The sequence below is a fragment of the Crassostrea angulata genome, chromosome 3 (genome assembly GCF_025612915.1).
Source record: "Crassostrea angulata isolate pt1a10 chromosome 3, ASM2561291v2, whole genome shotgun sequence".
In the NCBI taxonomy this organism is placed as follows: domain Eukaryota; kingdom Metazoa; phylum Mollusca; class Bivalvia; order Ostreida; family Ostreidae; genus Magallana; species Magallana angulata.
This window is the reverse complement of record NC_069113.1, coordinates 31,042,180-31,062,668: the sequence shown is the minus strand read 5'-3', so window position 1 is coordinate 31,062,668 and position 20,489 is coordinate 31,042,180. Positions and strand designations below refer to the sequence as shown.

The window sequence follows — 20,489 nt, the reverse complement described above, 5'->3', positions numbered from 1 at the left end:
GAGAAAGGGGTATAATTCAGCTTAAGGGCAAAATTCAAAGAAAACCCTCTCACAAATGTTTCTCAAACTTTGCACACTTCTTTTGCATAGTAAAAGGATGAACCCTATTGATCAAGTCAATTAGTTAAATATTTAAAAAAATATTTTTGAAGAAAAAATAACATTAAAACATCATTAATTTTATGTACGATTGACAATGGACACTTTTGATAAACTAGGCAAACTAAGTGAAAGTAAAATTTTAAATCAACAATTTGATCGCTATTTTGTTGGATTTAGACCTTGTAAAGGAAAGAAAATCGTGTTTTGGTAATTGGATGTTTGAAGGATTCCAAAGTGAAAAGTTGAAGCGGGCAGGAAATTAATTAAGTTTATTCCAATTGCATCTAAACAAGGAGCAGAATTTCAGGCAATATTTCCAAAATTACTATATAAAAGAGTGACTCTGGTCCAATATTCCGAAGAGATTTTTTCAAATATTGCCAACATATATCACCAAGAATGCAGTTCGTATTATTAACTGCAGATCTGTAACTTGATCTATTTGAATTTTTTGGTTTACATACGACATGCCTAGATGAATTTTTCTACAGATCGCTAAATTTTCAGCTACATTGTATTTCATAGATTTGCTTACACGAATCATCAGATTTAATGCTTGATGTGTGTCGCTAAATGAAGCTTAATTCCTTAAAAGCATATATTGAGTGTTTTTACCAGGAGTAGGGGGAACTATACAACCACCTAAATGTAAAATGTAACCCCTCCTCCATGCCCTGATTTATAGAAAAAAATTGATCTACTAAATTGTGTATGCCTATATAATGGATTTTCCTCCAACAATATTTTATGTTGCGAGGGGATGCTTCACTTCATGGTGCCCTTGTTTATATACAAATTATGGTTTACGGCATAAATATCAACTTACTTGGCATGCTTCTACTTCTTCGGAATAGAAATTTGAACATTTGGTTTCAGTCGGTAATGCATTTGATATGTGATCTGATTCTTTCAGGCAATTGAAGCTCTGCGACTTCTGTACCAAGGTTCTGGACTCAACGGGACATCACCAGAAGATGTGGATTTGTTTGCTGGGGGACTGATGGAGACAACGGAAGATGGTCCAGGAGACTTGTTCCGAATCATCATGGTGGAACAGTTCTGCAGAATCCGAGATGGCGATCGGTTTTGGTATGAAAACATCAATAACAAGTAAGTCATTCCAAAATGGATTAAACATTAATATAAAGCTTGAAAAGTAGTATGTATCTAATTTTATGAAAATGATAAATTTTTTTGGATGTGTAAGTTGAAATTGATTGGATTTCTTTCCCCCCCATTATCTGTATAGGATCTTCAACCAGACAGAGATAGATTTCATCAACAATGAGATTACATTGGGATACATTTTGTCGAAAGTCACCAACCTAAGAGTGGAAGGACAGCGAGATTCCAACGGAAATCTGGTTGACATCAACAATGCAGATATTCAGGCAGACCCTTTTGTACACAGAGGAACTGGTAAGTTTGATCTTTTGTTCAAAAAGTTTACTAAATCCCCCCCCCCCCCCCACCTTTCCCCCCTTAAGCGCATATACATGAAGAAGTAAACAGTTGGGTTGATATTTTATAGTTTACTGTAAATTCCTAATTAAACACGAGGAATTAATATCCGCGTAAAATCGCGAGAAGAACATCTTACAGATTTTAAAATCTTGCTTTAATTTTTTAGAGAGATGTAAATTTTTTGGGATCATGATAAAAAATTCAGCGTTCGCGATTTTATATTCTTGCGATTTGATGCAAAACTGTTGAATAGCGGATTAAAGTACTTGCATAAAATAAGGAATCTACAGTAATAAGCTCTGTGGAGCAAGTCCATTACAGGTGGCCAAAAATTAATTTCCAAGCATTTCATTTATTCAATTTGATTTCAAGAGATGAAAAGCAGTTATACATGTATAACTGTTGAGGATGACCTGTATATGTTTTGATTATTTGAACAGATGACCCCTGTGAGCAACCTGCTCAGTTGGACCCAGGTGTTCCTCCACAAGTTATTCGTACCAGCAATGCTACAGGTGCTCTGCCGCTCATTGAGAACTGCACCGCCTGGCAGACTTTTGACTACTTTTTTGGGATGGACAGCCACATTTCTTTTCCATTTACCTTTATTTGGATTGGCTTGGTAGTGCCAGGTAATTCTGTGATGAAATCAAGTGCTACTAAAAGATGCATGCTCGTCTCAGTGAGCTTTGTATTAAATCTGTGATTACCAATGTTTGTGCTTTGATTTTCAGCCACTATTGGAGTGATGCTTCTGATGGCCAGACAAAGACGGAAGAAAATGATGGAGGCCAGGAAAAAGAGGGCCCGTACTGACAAATCGACCGATCCCAATACCTTCAATGGTGAGGATATGATTGTTTAATAATGAAGTAATATATAAGATAACATAAAAAAACTTGAATTAATTATGCATATGTTCAAACTGTGATATTTGCTTGGTGTTACAATTAATTGGATGTTCATATAACTGAATTAATTAAAATTTCATTTTGAAGAACTGTCACCCTTGTTTTACCTTAAAATTCATTAATATTACCGGTAGTTCAAGAAAAGTCTTTGGAAATATTCTGGAATTCAGTTCCAAAATAAAAAGTGGTTTGGTCTCTCAACACATTTGTTATGTTTCTTGTTTTTTAAAAGACTTGGATGCTCAGTTTTATGTTGTTAGAATCTCTAATTAACCAAATGCTTTATTAACAGTGGTTGAATGGGTTGGGAAGAAAGAAGGAGAGAGAAATGTAGTCATCAAATTTGACAGTCAGAGGAAAAAATTGCATGTGAATGACAGACGAGGTAAACCCCTGCGTATGATTGACCTTCGACCTAAACAGTCCAGCCAAGGAAAGAGTATACGCCTCTGGAATGCTGATGACCGACCTCTTTTATCTGTCAGAGCTGAAGGAGAAATTGATTTGGTCAGATATATATACTCAACTTTATGCTACTCAATTATGTTTATTTTGTCTGATTCTTTAGTTAGTCATTAATTTGATTTCGAAAACGTCGTTAGGTACAAGCTTTGAAAATTGTTAAAAAACAATGTTGTTTTTTCTCTCGGAGTTTACCGAAATGTAAGTCAGACTTAATACATGTACCTATTAGATTTGATATGACTGATCATTTTTATCAGTATTTCATGAACTTGAAATTTTATAGGTTTTGAAATTTGCTGATGTTGAAAGAAAATCCCAGTTTTCATCAAAGTTAAAGAATTTTGCGGAAGGAATTGGAGCCAGTTTTTCTACAAACAATTTTGGCAAGGCTGAGCTTATACTTAACAATGCATCCACCAAGGAAGATAGACAGAAGTTGTTGGACAAATTCTTTAGAGTTATATGCTTGCAGGTAAATTTTTTACAAGAGTTTGGCAACCCCTATTGTGAGGAATGTGTTTCATTAAAATCAAGGAATACCATCCTGTTTTGTGGTTCATGTTTACTTACGAAAATTGATGCTACTGTTAACCAACTTTTATTCGCGTGTGAGAAAATTTCACGGGGTTCCTGAGGGCCTTGTAGTCAAGAATTTTTCTTGCCACAAACCAGTTGTATTAAATCGTATTGTTGTTATAACAAGACGTGTCTGGATATGTATGTCTTGAAAATTCGTTTTTTCGAACTAGTTTATTGGAAGTATAGATAGAGAAATAACGTCGTAAATAAAAGTTGGTTTGCAGGATGTTATTTCAAACAAGGTTAATTCATACTTTAGAATGCTGAAATGTTGATATGAGGCATTTTGCGTGCAGTGGTTGATTCACAAAGAAATATATTGTTACCATTAAAAAAGAGAAAAGGAATGTTCTCCCCTTCCTTTTCTAGGGTATTTTATACAAAAGGTCTAAATGCAGGGCTAAACAATTTGAGTTTTTCTAGATGTAATTAAGTTGTGTCAGGGCTAATGTTGACAGAAAAAAATCTGATTCTCAGCATCTTGTGAAAAGAAATTATTTGATATTTATGATTATATAAATCAATACATATATGTACTTTGAATGTCAATTTTCAATAGTTAACATTTTCTTTCCAACAGGCATTCAAAGACAAGACTAGCAAAGAATTGGATCTAGAAAATTTGGATCATGATACTGCCAAAAAGATTGCGGAAATACAACTGACACGTACCGAGTTTGCAGAGGCTCTTGGACTAAAGCCAACTTCCATCTTTGTTCGCAACATGTTCTTGTTGGTAGATTCAGACAGGAGTGGATTCGTCAGTTTTCGAGAATTCCTTGACTTCTTTGTTGTCCTTTCCTCACGTAATTCATTTTGACATACTTTTTATAAAAAAATCATTAAAATTTACCCTCTTAAGTAATTATAAATATTTTATAGTATTTTATATTTATCGTTTTTTCAAGTCATTGACCACATTTTTTTAATATGAGAATATGATTGGTTAAAACATTGTTGATAAGAAATTAACTTATGCCGTTTCTAAGAACGTAACTATATAACAAAAGACTCAAGTTTGTCTTGTATGAGGTATGGTAGTCATTATGTAAAAAAATTACGTTATGTGATTGCTTTGATGTAAAACCTAGAGTTAAGAAGATCTCTTTTAGTATGAATTGATAGAAACAATTGATTTTAATACTGGGATATGAAATGATTGCATGACCTCAATTGGTCTCATTAAAATGTTTTTATTTTTAACATTTTGATATTAAACTGATTACAGAGGATGCTGAAAGCAAAATTCATCTGATCTTTAGCATGTATGATATTCAACGAAGAGGAAGACTGTCCAAGAAAGACTTTGCTAACATGATCAAGTAAGAATTATGATCTAAGTCTTTTTGAATGGTTGTTTGTTCAATATATTTTCCATTTTACACAATAGATCAAAATGAACTACTGTGGTTTCATCAATATTCGTTGAATACCAATTTTCGTGGATTTCGTTATTAAGTTGATCCACGAAATTAAGTGTTCATTGAAGTGCAATTTCCAATAACATCTTGTATTGATAGGGTCATTGGCCACGAATTTACGTATCCTTAAAACTGATTTTCACTTTATCCACGAAAATTGATACCCTTGAATATTAATGAAACCACAGTAATTCACATCCCATTTGGAAATATCAAGATGGACCTGTAAAGATTAGATCAAGATTCTTTCTTTTTTGCTGAAATACATGTAGTATGTCGCAATCTTTAATGGTGTTAAAAGTATAATTCAGAACAACAAATCTAATTGTTGCCTGATATTAGCATAATTATGATGTATAATACATGGATATATGAGATACATTGTAACTGTTACTTCTCAGGCTACTTTAATTAGAAAGCTGTGTTTGTAATGATTTCGTAGGGAGATAAAAGGTCCATGGACATTTAAATCTTTGGAAAAACATGTTTAGACCTTTGGAAATTGATATTTGCACCTTCTCCAAAGATACATGTGAAAAAACAATAGCACTGTCTAAATCAAATGAAGAATACTAGCCCATGTTCATTCACAATTTTGCCCAATAATAGATGCATCAACTACGTAAATTTTTGATAAAATTAACACACACAACTTTCCAGATCCCTGTTGGACTTGTCAGATTCAACCCTCGATGACAAAAAGATGGAGGAGCTGGTGACCTCCATGTACAAGGCCGCCAATATCAGCTATGGCTCAGACATCACCTTTGAGGACTTCAAAAAGATTTTTGCCTCTGATGAATACGCTGGAACTTTGCAAAAGGCCACCCTTAATCTGGACGGTAAGTACATGTACAGTTTGGTAGAATGGTAAAATAGGGGATTAATATAATTCATTTGAAAATTGTTGAAATCCAGCAGTTTATTGGTAATACATGTATTAAGTAATAGGCAAACTAGTTATGGAAATGGTTATAATAGTTTTGTAAGCTTTTTACCTAATTCCTTTTCTTATATTTTATTGTGTTTTGTTCCTGTATAACTGAATTATTCAGTGTTAGGAAGCATGCAGACAATGAGATTCAATATGTTTTTACACAACAAATTTTCCTGTAACCAGCATAGAAAACTATGATTTCTTTCTTATCACAGGGCAGCTGTCAGAAACTTAACTTTTATATATAAGTTTAGATTTTTTCTTTTCTAATTAAACACAGCTATTGGAGATATTGGACAACCAGTAAAGACTGTAGCCAACACCACAACAATCCGATCAAAAAGGGCCACCATCATGAAGAACTACACTCAGTAAGTTGTTTCAGGGGGGAGTGCATTCTAACCCCGGTAAAGAATTCAGTTTCATCATTCTCTCTCTAAGCATTCTTTAATGAATCTGTTGAACTAAATTGATTTGTTTTCGTATATTATGTGTACCTGTATTTTGCCTATACCGTACCAATATTACAATTTTGTTATTAAATGATTGTAATTTGATATTTCTTTGTAGGAAAGGTGCAAAAAAGAAAGGTTTCCAGAGACAGCAGAGTGTCGTTCGTGTGACTACCCATCAACAGGAATATCCCAAAACACCATTCGCACAGAAGATGTATGAAATCACCAGCTATATCTCATCGAACAGACTGGAGATCTTCTGGGGAACCCTCTTCACCCTGGTTCTAATCGGAATTTTCCTGGAAAGAGCTTTCTGTACGTATTTCCTTAATATGAACAGTCATACCTTTTCACAAGAGGTAACAGATAAACCAATCATTAAAACCATCATCAGATCATTGTGAAAGCGTTTATAGAAGATAGACATCATCATTTTAGTGATGATTTCATTTTAAAACGGACTATACTTTGTTTTTTCCATGTACCTTTTTTTTTTTTTTTTTTTAACTTATTTTGTCAAAAATTTTATAGTCATTTATTAATGCACATAAAGTCAGTTTTACTATTTTAATGTTAAAGACTACTCCTTCGAGCGTGAACATGCTGGACTGAGGCGAATCGCCGGATATGGAGTAACAGTCACTCGAGGAGCTGCTAGTGCCATGATGTTCACCTACTGCGCGCTGTTGATAACAATGAGCCGCAATATGATCACGTTCTTCAGAGAAACTTTCCTGCACCGCTTCTTTCCATGGGACTCCATGCATGCATTTCACAAGTTTATTGCATACCAGGCCTTACTATCCACATGTAATTATCATTTAGATGAGATTTAAAAAAAACAAATGTCTTTGATTTGCCTCTCTTGCACCGTCCTGTTGATATACTGATTCAAGGTATAATTTCATTTTCATTTTCAGTTATTCATGTGATTGGCCATGGGATCAATCTCTATCACATCTCAACCCAAACTTCGGGAGATGCTAACTGCTACTTCATGGAATATTTCAGAGCGTAAGTCTTATTTTGTAATCACAATGTGTAAAATCCCAGGCAAGTCTATCAAAAACTTTTTTTTGAATATTCAGTAATGATTTAATTATCTTGTTAGTAGAACACATATTCTAGCATCATTCCATTGAATATTCAGTAATGAGTTAATTATCTTGTTTGTAGAACACATATTCTAGCATCATTCCATTACTGGACCTACACCACAATCACTGGTAAAGTAACCAGATACCTGTTAATCTTCCTTACTTATCTTTTACAATAAGAGATTGCATGAGATGATTGAGAACAATTTGTACTTGGAATAAATTTGTGTTGCTTAAATAGATTCTTACTATTAATTCCTTGCTTCCTTCTCAGATAATCTCAGAGATAAACTAATTATTTGGTGCAATATTGCAGGTGTTACTGGAATACTCCTGACCCTAATTGTGATCGTCATGTATGTTTTTGCCACCCCGTACGCCCGCCGGAACGCCTTCAATGCTTTCTGGAACACCCACAATCTGTACATCTTCCTGTACATCTTTATGATCATGCATGGTCTGGGGCGGCTGGTGCAGGCCCCTATCACACACACCTACCTGATTGGACCACTCGTTATCTACATCATTGACAAGCTGATCAGTCTCAGCCGAAAGAAGATTGAGTGTAGAGTGGTGAAGGCAGAGTTACTTCCCTCTGGTGAGTTTTTCACGTTTTCTCTACAGTTTACTCAGAATTTCAAAATCAGTGAAAACTCAGCAAAAGTAACCTGAAAGAAAATCAGGAAATTTATACTCCTGTATTTAAAAATTCTACTGTTTAATACCTGTAAATTTTATTCTGTTTTGTTATACTTTCATGTTAAATACTGAAATCTGATTGGTTAAGACGCAGTTAATAATATTTACTATTACCCTCAGCGTTAGCAACGCACTTGGCAACGGGTAATATAAAAAAATGTTACATGCGCGAAAATTATGCGCGTACGGTTCGCTGTAGAATTCACGTTATTCCTATATAAAAGCAGTAAAATTTTCTTAAAAATTTTAAAATTGACATTCAGTATAACAAAATAAATAGTGCCTGTTTGGGAGGATAACAGTTGAAATTGACACCCCTCGAAAACCATTGTCAACCTCCGCTTCGCGTCGGTTGACAATGGTTTTCTCGGGGTGTCAATTTCAACTGTTACCCTCCCAAACAGGCACTATTTATATAATGTTGTCAGTGAAAAATTAATTTAGAATTTAATTAATTGATGTACATGTATTAATCTAGCCAAAAAACACCTTATTGCAAATTTTTTTTCCAGTGTGTGCAAATATTATTTTGTGAGGTTGCAAAGAAATTTTTTTTTAAATTTTGCGTAATGTAATCTTAGAATTGTAACCATAAGAGTCATTTGTTTTCTTCATTTATTTTTTCAGATGTTACAGCTTTAGTTTTCCAGAGACCAACAACATTTGACTATAAATCTGGACAGTGGGTTAGAATTGCATGTCTTGAGCTAGGGGAGAATGAGTACCACCCCTTCACCATCAGCTCTGCCCCCCACGAGGAATACCTCAGCCTTCACATCCGAGCAGTGGGGCCCTGGACCTACAATCTCAGAAATCTATACGACCCAGACAACCTGGAGGGAAAATTGGCTTATCCAAGTGTAAGTTGTGTATATTTTTGCTACAATTACCCTATTGATATGTGAAGGAAAATGACTTTCATTATCCAACTCTTGTTTTTTATCCCTAAGCTTGAGTTAGGGATATGGTAACATACAACTCTTTGAATAAGAAGTCTTATCTCATGGAAAATCTTAAGTACCTGAAATACAGTACATATTTGATTGGCCATGGGTTACTTGATTTGGAATGAAAATAAATGATCAAATGACATGCATAATCTGAAGTTAAAAAGGGGAACATGAATTTATAAACTATGATGGTAGACTATCATAAATGATGTATTTTCAATATTGTGTACATGAGTTATTGTTGGATGAATCTCTTGGTGACTTTGACATGTAGGTCTACGTTGATGGACCCTATGGAGAGGGGCACCAGGATTGGTACAGGTATGAAGTGGCCATATTGGTGGGCGGAGGTATTGGGGTCACTCCATTTGCTTCCATCTTAAAAGACATCGTCCACAAATCCAAGATTGCCGACCTCAGATTCCCATGCAAGAAGGTATATGGGAATTTTTTAAATTTGAAATTACTGTATAAAACAATGTTTTTTATCTTGTTTGTGTATTTTTCAACTTTAAAAGAATGGTAAATATTAATGTTTTGGAAAATAAAATGACATTGTAGACAGAGGTTATCTTTTTGGAAAGTATAAGTGAAGATATTGTTAATACATGCCAATTAAGCTTACCGGTATTTCCCTTGTCCTCTGTTGTTAAAGAATTGAACGCAGATTTCATGTTAATTATTCTGCTATATGCTAAGGTTTCTGTTATTATTGAAATAAAAATCAGCAATTAACATTGTACTAGAATATACTATTTTGTTTGTTATTATATTCTAGGAGATGTGGTGTTTAATTGTTCACATATATTACAATAACATTACACAAAAACTTGATCAACTTCTCCATGCATGTTTAGGTGTACTTTTTGTGGGTGACGCGTACTCAGAAGCAGTTTGAGTGGATGACGGATATCATCCGCGAGGTGGAGAATGTGGACAGCAATCAGTTCATGGATACTCATATATTTGTCACTCAATTCAAGGAGAAATTTGATTTACGAACCACCATGTTGGTAAGAATATTCATTTTCTTTTCTTTTTTCAAATTTCACAATTTTAATAAACCAGTATTTTTTCTCTCTTGTTTTAAACTTGTTTGTGACTGTCATAAGTATATTTAATGGAATGATTTTGTTCTTAATATCATGCTTTTATCTGTTTCTAGTACATTTGTGAGAGACATTTCCAGAAAGTGGCAGGGAAAAGTTTATTCACTGGTCTAAGTGCTGTTACCCATTTTGGTCGACCCAACTTCCAGGATTTCTTGAAATCAGTCAGAAGTGAACATCCTAATGTATGCAACTTATGTTTTGCCTTTAATTTATTATTTGAATGCTATACTTTAAAAAAATGCATTATTCACATGTTTCTCACTCCCTCATTTCATTTAATTCTTTCACTCCCTTGATTCATTCTAAAATCTGGGTTGTTTTTTTTTTGCAACAGGTGCGTACCTTTGGAGTTTTTAGCTGCGGCCCACCTAACATGACCAACAACCTGGATGGAGCTTGTACCAACCTCAACAAGCAGGAGGGCGCCACTTTCAATCACCACTTCGAAAACTTCTAGACTGTTTGTTTATATTAAGTTATAGATGTTTATAAATAATATCTACAGCAACTCTCATTAATTTTTGTTTTAATTCAGTGAATAAATGCCTGTAGTAGTTAACTGACTTTAAACTTTATTTGCTTTTGAATTGTATACTATATATATTAGCTGTGTGATATACATGGAAAGTTATAAACATTATGGATGAAAATGTAAACCTTAATAAAATGAATGCAGAAGAAATTATAAATGTTGGAACATGCATGTATAGAATCAAATTCTGAACACCTCTATCATTGTATACTATCAAATGTATTATTTTTATGAGGACTATAGGAAAAATAATATTATGTTAAAAAATGCATTCTGCAGTGACTTCCTGCTGATGCCTTATCCGAAATATGTTTAATGTACCAGAACAATTTGAAGAAGCACACTATAGGATGTCTTCAAAATAAACTATCATCCACATGTATTTGTACATATGTGTTATAGAACATTCCTTCCAATAGAGGAATTTATTTTTGTACATTTGTATGGTCATTTCAGTAAAAATATTGCACATAAAATCTCATCATTTGTCTTTACATTGTCTGTACTCATTATAAATGCTTGATGGAATCTGTAATGATAAATTCGTATGTATTCTTAATTATATGCTTGTCTTTAAATGGATACATTACAGTAGTTGTGTTTAAGGACAAAGTCACAACATAGAATGGAAATTCTGGTAGCATATCCTAAATAGGCAGGTTAATCATCCTTCACATTACATGGGCTATCATTTTGCCAACAGAAATAATCTACATGTGATTAATGGTTTCAACTTAATTAATAGTTCAGAAGTTTTTAAAAGTCCAATATAGGTTGGATGTCTTCTGTCAAAGATGCCCTGGTTAACAAAGTTTTGGTCATTGTAGATTTACTAGTAGTTTGTCTTCACCTTGCAGATAGGGTTGATCATACTTTGTAAACTGAACGCTATTGTACTTTTTACAAAGTCACATGCATTGTACATTGTTACAAGTGCTCTTTTTATCTTGGTTTGAGACATATACCAAAGAGCTGTCATTTTTTGAAGGGAAAATGAACAAGTGTCAAAACTATGCATGTTTATTCAAATATAAAATCCTTCTATGGACAACATCAATTATGATGTGCGATGTATAAACTTTACAATTTTTAATAAAACATTCTCAGTTAAACTTCTACAAAAGTCATATTAAAACATATACAAAATTTCAATCTTACATTAAAAATATATTTAACATAAAAAAAAAATCCATGGTCGTTTTCCAAGTTTTGCAGGCAAGCCACCACAGAAGGGTGGATCTATCCCTCGGCAATGAGTGGGCAGGTGAACTCGGAGTGCCGGATCCCCAGGGAGTACTTGGGGGGCTGGACGCGACTGATGACCACCTTCTCCGGGCTGTGAGCGCCGGGGCCAGGCTTTTTGGTGGTGTCTCCTGGGGCATAGCTTCTGCTCCTGATGGAGTACAGGGGCGCCATGTTCTTGTTCACATTGGGGTGGGTAGCATTGTACTTGCCAGGGCCTGGAGTTTTGCACAGATCCTCCAAGTAACTACCAATCTAAAAATCAATAGGAGCTTTGTTTTATAAACTCAGTACATATAAGCAACAAGCAAATTCTGTTCTTGTAAAAGGAAAGACTGATCACTCAATTCATTAAATTATCGATGCAATGAAGAAAATGATTAGCTCTTTATAAATTATTTATTCTATATTTCAAAAACTTGTATTAGAGGCGAATGGAAAGCAAAATTGGATTTTGAATACGTGTGCGTTTATCAACATATGCATGTGTAATGTGTTTTATGTTAATGCCAAAGGGAAATCTAACTAGTACATAGTACAATAGCATGTAACAATTTATGCTACAATACATGAATACATAATTAGTCGGAAAATAAAAAAGATGCTCATGCGTTTTCGATGTAAGAATTTCTGAAAAAGTGCTTGATAAGTTTGAGAAACTTAAATGCCATGCACAAATGAAAGCCATAAAAACATGCAAAATGTGTGTGTACACTTACCTTTTTTCCTGCATAATTCAAATGGTTGTAAATAAAGTATACAAATTATAAAACTGATGCTACATCCTGCTTATTCAATGAACTGAAATTAATTCACAGTGCATTAACAACTTTCATATAAAAACATTTCAGTAACCACCCCCCCTCCTCAAACACATACACTTTTAAGTTCAAATAGAACCATTGAAAAAAGTTCTGGATCCAGGGTTTTAATTTCTAATTTCAAAGTACTGCAGCAAAGAGAGCTTCACCAAGTAGATTAGACTTTGTAAGAAGTGTTACTGAACAACAACCCCCTAAAGAATACCGTAATTTCCATAAAATTTCACAAAATTCATAAACGTAACTGTAGGATTTCGTATATTTCCTTCAAATATGGCATGCATAAAATAATTAAAAATGTTATTTGAGATATCAAAAATTATATAACTATATATAGTAAAAAACAGTTGTACTGGTAAGACATTTTCGGTCTGAATAGAGTACCTCAGTGCGATTGGTCATGACGTAGGCGGGGGCGGCCGGCTTGTTGGGCTGCTTGCTCCCTATGATGGGCGGCAGTGTGTACTGATTGGGGGCCGGGTTCGGGTCAATGCGCCTCATCTTGGTTCTGGCACTGATGGAGTACTGAGGGGCATGGCGCTCCCCCTGGGGGTGGACTTTCTCTGGAGAGTAAAGTCCGGGGGAGGGGACTTTGAAGGTGTCTGTGAAAAAATAGAACAACATTGTGAACAGATATACAAATCAACACACCAACAACAACAATTATACATGTACTTTATAATTTTGTGCGGTTTCGTGTATAAGAAAAAAAACCTTACTGAGATCCTTCTGTCTGGCCAGCAAAGAGTACTCAGGGGTACCATCCATCCCAGTACGGGTGATCCTAGGATCAATATAGTAGGCAGGGCCAGGACTCCAGTCCTTGAAGTGGACTTTAATAAGGAAGTCAAATTAATACCGATTCAATAGGAGCTCTTTATACTTATTATTCTTCAGTATAAAATGTTCCCATTTCAAGACGGAATGCTCTTGTGAAAACGTTTTGATGACAAAAGCCTTACCTCGTCCTTCCAGCCTCCCGAAGGAGTAGGCTGGCTGCACCTGTCTGGTGCAGTCGTGGGCCTCACAGCCTACGGTAGAGGGCAGGCGATAGCGGCCGGGGCCAGGCCCTGTAGAGAAACAGAAGAGTCTAAATTGTTTCACGATTGTAAACACGATTCCTGGTACATACTACACAAATTTCACATGTATGCAGAATCTCTAGTAACCCGCTGTTTTTAAAATGTGTCAACGACTTATATGCAAGAATATCAATTTCAAGATCACATCATCAAAATAACGTATTTTCTGTTTTTAAAAGGTTTACCATATTTTTACATGTACTCAATGTCATGTAAAAACTACATGAACAATGTCACGTAGTAAATGACTCCTAGTGACCACAGAAAACATCCAACAGCAAAATAACAATATTTTAGCATTTGGATCATTTTACTGATATTTGAAAAATGTTCATAACTGTTTGTATAGAAACACATTACAAAAATCTTCCACAAATCCAAGGCCTTTTTGTATTAATATCCCCTGCTGAAAACTGTAAAAATTGGCATTTTTCAACATGTCGATCCAAAGTATCGCTTTAATCATATAATAAAAGAATAATATTTATTTCCAATGAGTACTCCAAGGAATTAGTTCGGGTTTAAGCCCAGTTGCGGTCTAACCCTGACCCTCAGTTGTTATATATGTGAAGCATATTTTTAGCTGGAGAACTATAGCTCCATGGGAAATTTCCCGTTGAGCTACATGCAGTTCTGCAGCTACCTCTTCTCGTTGTAAAACGGCACTCAAAATGATCACGAATATCCCGTCATCTGAGATTTTTATAAATAAGAAAATAAATAATTTGAGTATACACTGAAGCGGGATGATGATATTGATTATTGATATCTTATATATTATTGATATTGATTGTTAGTTCAATGATTATTTAAGTGACACCTCCATGTTGTAACGTACTATAAATATGTAGATTGTATGTATTATAAATATATTATGATACATGTATAATCTTGAACATTTTTTTTTCTAAATGTCTAACTTTGTAGCGCAATCAGCTTTTAAGAATATTTAAAAATACACTATATGGTCAAGTTTTATTTTTAAACCAGCGATCTCGAGTGGTTAAATTTTGATGATGATGTACTTTCATCCACATTAGTATCTCAGTGTGACATGAACTATGTTTAAATTGGGCTCTAACGCGGGTCAGAATAGATTACAGAGGGACAAAGTCTGCAGGGTTGCTTGAGTGAATCAACATTCAACACTGGTTCGTGCATGCTGTGGATTATGCTGATTGAACGTTTGACTCAAGTCCAATTTTCTGTCGAACATAGCTGTATCAACATGTTAAATAACCTTTAATCCGAATTATAATATTATGGATTATATAATTTGCTACGATTCATTAATAATCCTGTCTCTAATACAAATGAAAACAAACACAGAAAAGTGTACAGACATGTTTTATTCATAATAAGCAGCCGATTCTTTATACAGAAGCATTGAGAACCAAATCTATATTTAAAGGTTTACTGTCAAACAGACACGCCACATCCTTGACAACAAAGAGTAAACAATACATTTGGTTCTCAGCGATCTGCCGCGAATCACAGGGGAACAAAATTCAAACACTGACCCAATGCATTCCTTCGTAACCTCCTGTTTCAATCAATGGAAAAAAAAATAGCTACCTTCCTTGTGCGTCCATTGCCCAGCCTCTTTGTATTTACACACTAGTATCATTAGCTTACTTACGTCATAAAAGTATCCCTTCTGTTTAATACATACCTGTACCTTGTAGTCTTAATACTAATTCCAATGCTAAACATATTGCTTTATACTATACGAGTACCATTTTCTTGCAAAATAGCACCCCTTCTTTATATTTATACATACCTTCGCGCGGAAAATCTTACTGAATAAATATTACACATTTCACAAAATGACCATTATATTGCTCAATACCTACCCGTCTATGAGGACAATGTTGACTATACCCAGAACCACAGAAACAACTCAAATCACGGCGCATTAGACCAAAACGTCCGCAAAAATGGGCTGTCCTGTGGTCCCTGGGTGTTCCTCGCCAACCCCAAGCACTGCAAAGTGACGGCGGGGTCGCTGCGGCAAGGGCCCAAGAACCGGGAACAGACCCTAGATTGAAATCCAGGGAGGTTACGAAGTATGCATGTCAAATCAGTGGTGAAATTTTTTTCCCGTGTGAAAGGACCCACTTCCAATCCACCTCCATATTAAATGGAGTTTGTGTGGACGGCAGCAGGCGAGTCGACACGGTCGGTTCCGATTTGCTCTGGAAAAAACGGAGGTTTATATACCCCGGTACACGTCACTAGATCCGGATTTAGAAAGAGCTGACAAAGCTCTACATTCGTAGGCACTCTGGTTTTTACCTTGATGTTTAAGGTAAAGAGCTTTAAGGAAGAGACCTTTAATCGATTACCCTTTGTTGTGCAATACTGTTCAGCGTTTGGAGAGTGGGTTTATTAACACCGCGTACATGACAACAAGGATATATGCAATGTAATTATATCATGGATGCGTATACACGTCTTATTGCGATTAATTGATTAAAAAAAAATGTCACGAGTATGACCACTTATCTACATCGACATATTTATTCACCTTAATAATATTGTATATTGTTGATTATGGATTGAATTTAAAGTTAAAACTAACTTGAAAATCAACAGACAAAGTCACAGATATTGCATTTCTAACTGGCTAATATACTGTACATAACAAAATTTAATATCCTGCGAGAAAAAGTGTCATGGGTCTTTTATTTTACATGTGCACATACTTAGCATAACTATCGGTTAAAGGCGTTCGCAAAATTCGATATAAAATCGGACCAAGCAGTTTTAAAATGACTATATAAAAAAGTGGTATGTACAGATACGCTTATGCTCTGCCCCCCCCCCCCTCCCCGAGTGGGGCAGTAGGATTTTCACGTTTCTATATAAAAGAATATTACACTTATCAGAATTTTTTTACGAGTCTGACTGTCCCCTTCAAAATCGATGCTACGTGCATCTAAATGTTTTATCAGTATAAAAGATGACTTAGCATACATTTCAAACTAAGTGACTATTTGGAAAATAATTTCAAGTACTGTAGATAATCATAACGGTTTCTCCAGCTATCATTGGAAAAAAATCGATTGAATATTTATTTAAAACGAAATATATATATAACCAGAAAGATGGTGTACCTTAACAACGGGACAATGACCTAAGGCCTACCTCTTTCTCTCGCAGCTATCGTGATTTGCGGCTTCTTTAAGACTTCTTGTGGCATATCCACGATTGTTTGTTGAAGATTAAAGAATGAAGATTCTCAAATTATTGATTCCAATAGATTGTTCGGTTGATTGTTTGGTCGTGCGTATAAAATGCGATTTCTGTTGTGGTAATCAAAAGAGCTCTAGTCAGCAAAAGCAAGATATGAGGGTTTTTTTCCAAGGTTTGCTCAAATCGATTCGATTTGTGGCGGGTATCGATACTTGACAGCAGTATCTATGGTTATTAGTCTCAGTCACAAAGACGCTTGTAAGGGATTTGGTCACGTGATAAATTGAATAAAAGATTTCCAATATAGGGGGAATAACTCATGTTCCTAATTTATTGAACACGTTCATGGAAATTTCTTCCAGTCGCGTGCCATAAAGGGTGCAAAACACAGTTTTATATGTAACGTTATAAGGACGTTTTCTGATGAGGGGCAAGCAAAACTGACCCCTATAAAATTAAATTGTTAAAATATGTTACATATATATTTATATATCAATAGAAAGATAAAATCGTGAATTTTGTAAATATTTAAAAATAATGCACATGTAACTTAATGCTAGAATTTTTCTGGCACTCAAAACATGCGGAAAATAGACAAAAGGATGCCTCAAAATGCAGTACACCCATGCATTTTAGGCTCCCCCTAAAAGCAGAATGCAACCAAATCAGCCATTTTTATTTCTGTACATTTTCAAGAACAAGTCCTTAGGCATCATTTCATAGTATTTTCAGGGTACATTCGCCAGCTTTTTAAAGAGCTATGTTACCCGCTAAAAAATTCTTGAAATTCTGCATGTGTAAAATCGGGATGTTTTTGGAGTTACCGCCCTTTATTTTAGAGTCTCACAAAATTAATTTTTAAAATTTTTCTACATACTTTTTTCATGTATTCGAAAGATAATTCACTATATTATGCAACTGAGAGTTTAAAAATTTGATTTTCATGTATACCGCATAAAAATAGCAGGAAAATCCCTACCCATCATGCTTTTCCTCAGAGAAAAACCCCCTGGATTTTATACGAAACTGTGTTTAGCTACCAAATGAGTTCGCAAAATGGCCGCCGTAACATACTTTTTTTCTGTAAGGTAGATTTAAAAAATAAAATAAAGCCTATTTTCTACGATAACCAGAATCAAAAAATCGTCCGGTGATTCTCCGACTTTTTTACTTTTTACTGCTTTCGCCGATGTTATTTTTTGAGTTATCTCCCTTTGGTAAACAATTATCGTCTGCAAACCGACATGGCACCCAACCGGAGAAAAAATAGGGGAAGGCAGAAACAAATCGTCATACAGATGTCAGATGTTGGATTTTTAATGTCTTAAACTGGAAGGATGATCGGAATATACAGCAAAAACTGTGAGGTAAAGTTTTAAATACTAAAGATCGGAGTAAGGCTAAAATTGTAACTCGAAGTAAAAGTTGTTGAAAAAGGGCACCGCTAGATGACCGAATGCCGTTTTAGAGTCCCAAATAATAACAGAAAACGTGCTTTTAAGAACTGAAAAGCTTGATTTACTGCAAGATCAGAGTCTATGGTGTTGAATAAAACCGTAATCAGACTGCTTCTCACAGGTCGTTGTTCGGCACTTTACAAATCGCCGATAGTTTGTCTAAAAAAAGATAACACGAATTCTATGTCCAATTAAATCGTAAAGGAACACAATATCAACGCAATTTTGGGCATACATAACGTTCAGACATTAATATCATTAAACCATAGTTAAAATATTGATTACACAAGTACAAAGGTCAAAAAATGAAACCCAAATTTTTTGTGACCTAGGAAGAGTTGTAGTTTACATTTCGAGTAGTCTCCCGTTTTATTCAATACAAAGCCTGTACATCGCTAAACCTAGAAAATTCTATGATTATTTCACTCCCAAGGATATAATACACAGTAACATATATGTCTGCTAAGTCCTTTTTACTTTGTTGTTATAAATATTTGGTCCAAAAAATTCAGCTGATGACGAGACCTACGTAAACGTCGGCCATTTTGCGAACTCATTTATGGCCAACTACTGTACCAATATGAGGCAAAGTTTTATACGTAACGGTAACGACCAATTGATTTTAGAGATGTAAAAACGTTACTTATTGTAGCTTGTTTAACACATTTTATGTTTTACAAGATTTTGATCAAGTTAAACTGGAGACAGCCAAGGCTGAGATCAGAAAGGAAAATTGGTAAGCGGATGTTAATTATTATTTATAAATAATATTGATAATGACTATTAAATCAATATGTCGATTCCCTACCCTTTTAAGCTTCTATTTGATTATCAATAATCGCCGTTAAGTATTTTTACAATTTTTATTTATAGTAATACTTCTTTATGTATGTGTCTTACATTTTGTTATTTAATAGGACATTGATTTTATTTTGTTACAGACAGCAAATACTCATGTCTATATAAATTTACACATAATGTACATTACATGTACGATCATAAATGATGATAACAAGAAATTTGTCATAGAGCTTTGATGTCAGATGACCACTTTTAATTTGCTTCTGTTCATTTGATAAAATGAAATGACTACGATACGATATAGTGGAAATGGAAATTATTTCACAGCTGTTTTAGATTTTAGTCTGAATATCATTATGACAAATAATATTGCTATATGATATTATTTCTTGTAAACATTTGTATTTCTATGGCATGGATGAAAGTAAAAAAAAAAACAAAAACAAAAAAACAAAACCGCGTACTTTACAAAAAATTTGTTCATCTTCACAAACCATGGGTTTGCTATTCTTTCTACTCCAAACTCTTGGCTACCGAAGACTAAATTTATGTATTTTGAGCTGATACGAGTAACCGGTCAATCGGTCGAAACGAATTGCGATTAACTGGTATCAATTGTATATACTGATCCTTAATAAAGTCAAAGAGATTTAGATCTGGTCAACAGAGGAAAACATTGACAGTTTCATCGGTAAACATAGTCAAAGCTAGATTATTTCATATTTTGACTTAGAAAAACCGATGTATGCAATGCTTAAGATTCTAAAAATCAGTGACAAATGTTCAGAATTTTTTTATAGAACTAAAGTAAACAGACAAAATGAAATTATGATGAAGTTCAATTGTGCATAGATATAAAAGGAAAATAATCTTAAATTTACCTCTTTCTCTCGCAGCTATCATGATAAGCGGCTTCTTTGGAACGTGTTGTGGCATATCCACTTTGTTGAATATTCAAGATTCTCAAATTATTGATGATGTTGGCTTGATTTGTTGATTGTTCAGTTGTACGAATAACAGACGATTTTTGGTGTGATTCTCAAGAGACTTCTGGTCAGCAAAGGCAAGAAAATAAGGCTTTTTTCAAAGATTTGCTCAAATCGATTCGATTTGTGGCGGGTATGGATACTTGGCAGCAGTATCTATGGTTACTAATGTCTCAGTCCC

At 34.6% G+C, this 20,489-nt stretch overlaps 2 protein-coding genes across 3 annotated transcripts in view; one reads left to right on the top strand and one right to left on the bottom strand.

Annotated features, from left to right (window-relative positions):
- Positions 1 to 11,205, top strand: part of LOC128176036 (dual oxidase 2-like) — a 25,429-nt gene extending 14,224 nt beyond the window's left edge. Inside the window, exons 12-31 of the mRNA XM_052842046.1 lie at positions 1,016 to 1,212; positions 1,352 to 1,521; positions 2,007 to 2,198; positions 2,301 to 2,411; positions 2,770 to 2,984; positions 3,226 to 3,414; positions 4,102 to 4,327; positions 4,750 to 4,843; positions 5,603 to 5,784; positions 6,160 to 6,250; positions 6,450 to 6,649; positions 6,914 to 7,144; positions 7,255 to 7,348; positions 7,511 to 7,560; positions 7,748 to 8,029; positions 8,758 to 8,990; positions 9,355 to 9,516; positions 9,938 to 10,093; positions 10,246 to 10,374; positions 10,527 to 11,205. Coding sequence (XP_052698006.1) covers positions 1,016 to 1,212; positions 1,352 to 1,521; positions 2,007 to 2,198; positions 2,301 to 2,411; positions 2,770 to 2,984; positions 3,226 to 3,414; positions 4,102 to 4,327; positions 4,750 to 4,843; positions 5,603 to 5,784; positions 6,160 to 6,250; positions 6,450 to 6,649; positions 6,914 to 7,144; positions 7,255 to 7,348; positions 7,511 to 7,560; positions 7,748 to 8,029; positions 8,758 to 8,990; positions 9,355 to 9,516; positions 9,938 to 10,093; positions 10,246 to 10,374; positions 10,527 to 10,649 — 3,327 coding nt within the window. The 3' untranslated portion in view covers positions 10,650 to 11,205. The remainder of the gene's footprint in view (positions 1 to 1,015; positions 1,213 to 1,351; positions 1,522 to 2,006; positions 2,199 to 2,300; positions 2,412 to 2,769; positions 2,985 to 3,225; positions 3,415 to 4,101; positions 4,328 to 4,749; positions 4,844 to 5,602; positions 5,785 to 6,159; positions 6,251 to 6,449; positions 6,650 to 6,913; positions 7,145 to 7,254; positions 7,349 to 7,510; positions 7,561 to 7,747; positions 8,030 to 8,757; positions 8,991 to 9,354; positions 9,517 to 9,937; positions 10,094 to 10,245; positions 10,375 to 10,526) is intronic.
- Positions 10,956 to 20,455, bottom strand: LOC128176037 (outer dense fiber protein 3-like). 2 transcript variants are annotated; one of them, XM_052842047.1, is made up of 5 exons: positions 20,204 to 20,455; positions 13,750 to 13,857; positions 13,507 to 13,620; positions 13,172 to 13,389; positions 10,956 to 12,221 (listed from the first exon to the last, which is right to left on the bottom strand). In XM_052842047.1, the coding sequence occupies exons 1-5, from the start codon at positions 20,256 to 20,258 to the stop codon at positions 11,964 to 11,966; spliced, it is 753 nt and encodes a 250-aa protein (XP_052698007.1). In that variant the 5' UTR covers positions 20,259 to 20,455; the 3' UTR covers positions 10,956 to 11,963. The 2 variants fall into 2 exon arrangements, with proteins under 2 accessions (XP_052698007.1, XP_052698008.1); XM_052842048.1 differs by lacking the exon at positions 20,204 to 20,455 and adding an exon at positions 17,017 to 17,251.
- Positions 20,456 to 20,489: the final 34 nt, after the last annotated feature.

Coding starts and splice junctions, on each gene's coding strand:
- LOC128176037 (XM_052842047.1), bottom strand. CDS start 20,258: ATGCCACAACACGTTCCAAAGAAGCCGCTTATCATGATAGCTGCGAGA. Junction 13,858..20,203: donor GATAGCTGCGAGAGAAAGAG/GTAAATTTAAGA, acceptor GTTTCTCTACAG/GGCCTGGCCCCGGCCGCTAT. Junction 13,390..13,506: donor GGCCAGACAGAAGGATCTCA/GTAAGGTTTTTT, acceptor ATTTTTTCACAG/ACACCTTCAAAGTCCCCTCC.